Source organism: Tinamus guttatus, unplaced genomic scaffold (assembly GCF_059628265.1).
Source record: "Tinamus guttatus ecotype Peru unplaced genomic scaffold, ASM5962826v1 Tinamus_guttatus_pri_ptg001874l, whole genome shotgun sequence".
Taxonomy (NCBI): domain Eukaryota; kingdom Metazoa; phylum Chordata; class Aves; order Tinamiformes; family Tinamidae; genus Tinamus; species Tinamus guttatus.
In genome coordinates, this window is record NW_028290408.1 from 7,501 (window position 1) to 12,853 (window position 5,353).

Below are 5,353 nucleotides of genomic sequence, written 5' to 3' on the forward strand. Positions count from 1 at the left end.
GTGGGGACACCAAAATGTCATGAGGTTGGACATGGGGACACTGGGATATCATGAAGTTGGACACCAAGATGCCATGAGGTTGGATGTGAGGACACCAAAATGCCATGAGGTTGGACACAGGGACACCAGGATGACGTGAGGTTGCACATGGGGACACCGAGATGTCATGAGGTTGGACGTGGGGACGCCAAAATGCCATAAAGTTGGACGTGGGGACACCAAAATGTCATCAAGTTGGACGTGGGACACCAAGATGTCATGAGGTTGGATGTGGGACACCAAAATGCCATGAGGTTGGACACAGGGACACCAGGATGACGTGAGGTTGGACATGGGGACACCAAGATGCCATGAGGTTGGATGTGAGGACACCAAAATGCCATGAGGTTGGACACAGGGACACCAGGATGACGTGAGGTTGGATGTGAGGACACCAAAATACCATAAAGTTGGACGTGGGGACACCAAAATGTCATGAGGTTGGACATGGGGACACTGGGATGTCATGAAGTTGGACATGGGAACACCAAGATGTCATGAGGTTGGACGTGGGGACACCAAAATGCCATGAGGTTGGACACAGGGACACCAGGATGACGTGAGGTTGGACATGGGGACACCAAGATGTCATGAGGTTGGACGTGGGGACACCAAAATGCCATGAGGTTGGACACAGGGACACCAGGATGACGTGAGGTTGGACATGGGGACACCAAGATGTCATGAGGTTGGACGTGGGAACGCCAAAATGCCATAAAGTTGGACGTGGGACACCAAGATGTCATGAGGTTGGACATGGGGACACCAAATGCCGTGAGGTTGGACATGGGGACACCAAATGCTATGAGGTTGGACATGGGGACACCAAGATGTCATGAGGTTGGATGTGAGGATACCAAGGTGCCATGAGGTTGGACGTGGGGACACTGGGTTGCCATAAAGTTGGAAGCGGGACACCAAAATGCCATGAGGTTGGACATGGGGACACCAGGACACCATAAGTTGGACGTGGGGACACCGGGATGCCATAAGGTTGGACATGGGGACACCAAAATGCCATGAGGTTGGACATGGGGACACTGGGATGTCATGAAGTTGGACAGGGGGACACCAAGATGCCATGAGGTTGGATGTGGGGACACCAGAATGCCATAAAGTTGGACGTGGGGACACCGGGATGTCATGAGGTTGGACATGGGGACACCAAAATGCCATAAAGTTGGACACAGGGACACTTGGATGCCATGAGGTTGGATGTGGGGACACCGGAATGCCATGAAGTTAGATGTGGGGACACTGGGTTGCCATAACGTTGGACGCGGGGACACCAAGATGCCATGAGGTTGGATGTGGGGACACCAAAATGCCATAAAGTTGGACGTGGGGACACCAGGATGCCATGAGGTCGGATGGGGGACATTGGGACACCATAGGAAGGGATGTGGGGACACCAGGACGTCCTTGGGCATCTCTGAAGGGTTTGGCAGGACCTGGTGGGGCTTCCTGGAGGGTCCTAGAGGGTTTGGTGGGTCCCAGGAGGTCCCTGTGGGTCCCAGGAGGTCCCTATGGGTCCCTATGGGTCCTGGGGGTCCCTGTGGGTGTTAGAAGGGTTCCCAGGATGTCCTTAGGGATCTCCAAGGGGTTGGAGGAACCTAATGGAGCTTCCTGGAGGTTCCTGTTGGCTTCCTGGGGGCTTTGGTGGCTCCCAGGACATCCCAGAAGGTCCCTGTGGGTCCCTATGGGTCCTGGGGGGTCCCTGTGGGTGTTAGAAGGGTTCCCAGGACGTCCTTAGGGATCTCCGAGGGGTTGGAGGAACCTAATGGAGCTTCCTGGAGGTTCCTGTTGGCTTCCTGGGGGCTTTGGTGGCTCCCAGGACATCCCAGGAGGTCCCTGTGGGTCCCTATGGGTCCTGGGGGTCCCTGTGGGTGTTAGAAGGGTTCCCAGGACGTCCTTAGGGATCTCCGAGGGGTTGGAGGAACCTAACAGAGCTTTCTGGAGGTTCCTGTTGGCTTCCTGGGGGCTTTGGTGGCTCCCAGGACATCCCAGGAGGTCCCTGTGGGTCCCTATGGGTCCCTATGGGTCCCTGTGGGTGTTAGAAGGGTTCCCAGGACGTCCTTAGGGATCTCCGAGGGGTTGGAGGAACCTAATGGAGCTTCCTGGAGGTTCCTGTTGGCTTCCTGGGGGCTTTGGTGGCTCCCAGGACATCCCAGAAGGTCCCTGTGGGTCCCTGTGGGTGCTGGGGGTCCCTGTGGGTGTTAGAAGGGTTCCCAGGACGTCCTTAGGGATCTCCGAGGGGTTGGAGGAACCTAATGGAGCTTCCTGGAGGTTCCTGTTGGCTTCCTGGGGGCTTTGGTGGCTCCCAGGACATCCCAGAGGTCCCTGTGGGTCCCTGTGGGTCCCTATGGGTCCCTATGGGTCTGGGGGGCGGGCGGTACCTTCGGAATGGTGGGAGAGGATGAGGAGGCTGACGCAGGCGGCGCCGGCGCCGGAGCCGAAGATCGTGATGCGCTGGGGGTCGCCCCCAAAGTGCCCCACGTTCTCCTGCAGCCAGCGCAGGGCCTGGATCTGGTCCAGGAGGCCATAGTTGCCCTTGGCCGCCTGGTCCCCCGTGCTCAGGAAGCCTGGGGGGGACACGAGTGTCACGCGGGGGGGGACACCGGGACACCCCAAGGCGCTTGGGACCCGTTGGGATACGCTGGGACCCATGGGGATGTCCCCACCGCCCTGGGGACACAGCGTGGGGAGCCAATGAGGTGCATCGGGAGCCATCGAAACCCACCAAAATCAGCCAAAACCCAACAAAATCCACCAAAACGCAACAAACGCCACCAAATACCACCCCAAACCTTCCAAAATCCACGAACACCCAACAAAACCCAACAAGACTCAACGAAACCCAACGAAATCCAACCAAAACCTACCCAAGACCCAACAAAACACCCCAAAACCCGTCAAAACTCAACAAGACTCAACAAAGTCTAACAAAATCTGCCCAAACCCATCAAACTCCACCCAAAACCTTCCAAAATCCACCCAAACCTGAGAAGGCCCAACAAAACCTTCCAAAATCCAACGAAACACCCCAAAACTCACCCAAGACCCACCTCAAATCCGTGAAAACTCATCAAAATCCCAGCAAAATCCAAGAAGACTCAACAAAACCCAACAAAAACTGCCCAAACCCACTCAAATTCCATCAAAACCTACTCAAGAGCCACCAAAGCACCCTAAAACCCACCGCAAACCCTCCAAGACTTAACAAAGACCAACAAAATGCACCAAAACTCATCAACGCCCACCCAAAACCTTTCAAAATTCACCCAAAGCCTAGAAGACCCAACAGAGCCCAACAAAACACAACCAGACCCACCCTAAACCCACCAAACCCCAACAAGACTCAACAAAATCCAACAAAATCCACCCAAACTCCATCAAAACCCACCCCAAAGCCACCAAGACTCAATAAGCCCCCCAAAACTGATCAAAATGCTCCCAAACCCAACAAGACTCAACAAAACCCAACAGAACCCACCCAAACCCATTTAAACCCACCCAAGACCCATCAAAACACCCTGAAACCCAACAAAACCTGTCAAAACCCACCCAAACCCATCAAAACCCACCCAAACCCATCAAAACCCCCCAAACCCAACAAAAGCCGCCCCCAAACCCACCAAGACTCAACAACCCCCCAAAACTGATCAACCCCCCCCAACCCAACAAGAGTCAACAAAACCCACTGAAACCCACCCAAGACCCATCAAAACCCACCCAAGACCCATCAAAACCCAGCCAAGACCCATCAAAACCCCCCGAAACCCAACAAAACCCAACAAAATGCATCCAAACCCAACAAAACACCCTGAAACCCAACAAAAACCGCCCCCAAACCCTCCAATACTCAACAACCCCCCAAGATTGATCAAAACCCCCCCAAACCCAACAAGACTCAACAAAACCCATCAAAACCCACCCAAGACCCATCTAAACCTCCCAAAACCCCCCAAAACCCACCCCCAAACCCGCCAAGACTCAACAACCCTCCCAAAACCGATCAAAATGCCCCCAAATTGCCTCAAACCCAACAAGACTCAACAAAACCCATCCAAACCCATCCAAACCCACCCAAGACCCATCAAACCCCCCCAAAACCCAACAAAACTCAACAAAACCCAACAAAATCCATCCAACCCCCCCGAAACCCAACAAAATCCGTCCCCAAATCCACCAAGACTCAACAACCCTCCCCAAATCCATCAAAATGCCCCCAAATCGCCTCAAACCCAACAAGACTCAACAAAACCCATCCAAACCCACCCAAGATCCATCAACCCCCCCCAAACCCAACAAAACTCAACAAAACCCAACAAAATCCATCCAAACCCCCCAAAACCCAACAAAATCCGTCCCCAAATCCACCAAGACTCAACAACCCTCCCCAAACCGATCAAAATGCCCCCAAATCGCCTCAAACCCAACAAGACTCAACAAAACCCATCCAAACCCATCCAAACCCACCCAAGACCCATCAAACCCCCCAAAAAACCAACAAAACTCAACAAAATCCATCCAACCCCCCCGAAACCCAACAAAATCCATCCCCAAACCCACCAAGACTCAACAACCCTCCCCAAACCGATCAAAATGCCCCCAAAAGGCCTCAAACCCAACAAAACCCAACAAAACCCAACAAAACTCAACGAAATCCATCCAACCCCCCCAAAACCCAACAAAATCTGCCCCCAACCCCTCCAAGCCTCAACGACTCCCCAAATCCATGGAAATGGCCCCGCCGCGGCTGCCGCGCGGCCGCACCGAGGACGCCCAGGCGGTAGTTGATGGTGACGACGATGACGTTGCCGTAGGCGGCCAGGACGCTGCCGTCGAACATGTTCCCGGTGCCCTCCATGTAGGAGCCTCCGTGCAGGAAGAGCATCACCGGCTTCTTGCCGCTGTCCCGGATGTCTGCGGGACACGGTGACACCGTCACCGCCACCGGGGTCACCCGTTGGGTCACCCTGGGGACACCCCATGGGCCACCACTGCCTTGGGACACCATCATCCTGGGGACACCGGGAATGTCCCTATCGACCTGGGGACACCCCATGGGCCACCATCTCCATGGGCCACCTTGGGACACTGTCACTCTGGGGACACTGGGAATGTCCCTGTCACCCTGGGGACACCCCATGGGCCACCACTGCCTTGGGACACCATCACCCTGGGGACACCGGGAATGTCCCTATCGACCTGGGGACACCCCATGGGCCACCATCGCCATGGGCCACCTTGGGACACCGTCACCCTGGGGACACTGGGAATGTCCCTGGGGACACCCCATGGGCCACCATCC

General features: G+C 55.2%; 1 protein-coding gene across 1 annotated transcript in view; it reads right to left on the reverse strand.

The window, feature by feature from the left end:
* The window catches only part of LOC104573236 (neuroligin-2), a gene marked incomplete at its 3' end in the record, with an annotated part of 10,001 nt that extends 5,037 nt beyond the window's left edge, over positions 1-4,964 (reverse strand). Inside the window, 2 exon segments of the mRNA XM_088539594.1 lie at positions 2,436-2,621; positions 4,816-4,964. Of these exon segments, the coding sequence (XP_088395720.1) occupies positions 2,436-2,621; positions 4,816-4,936 (307 nt within the window).
* Positions 4,965-5,353: the final 389 nt, after the last annotated feature.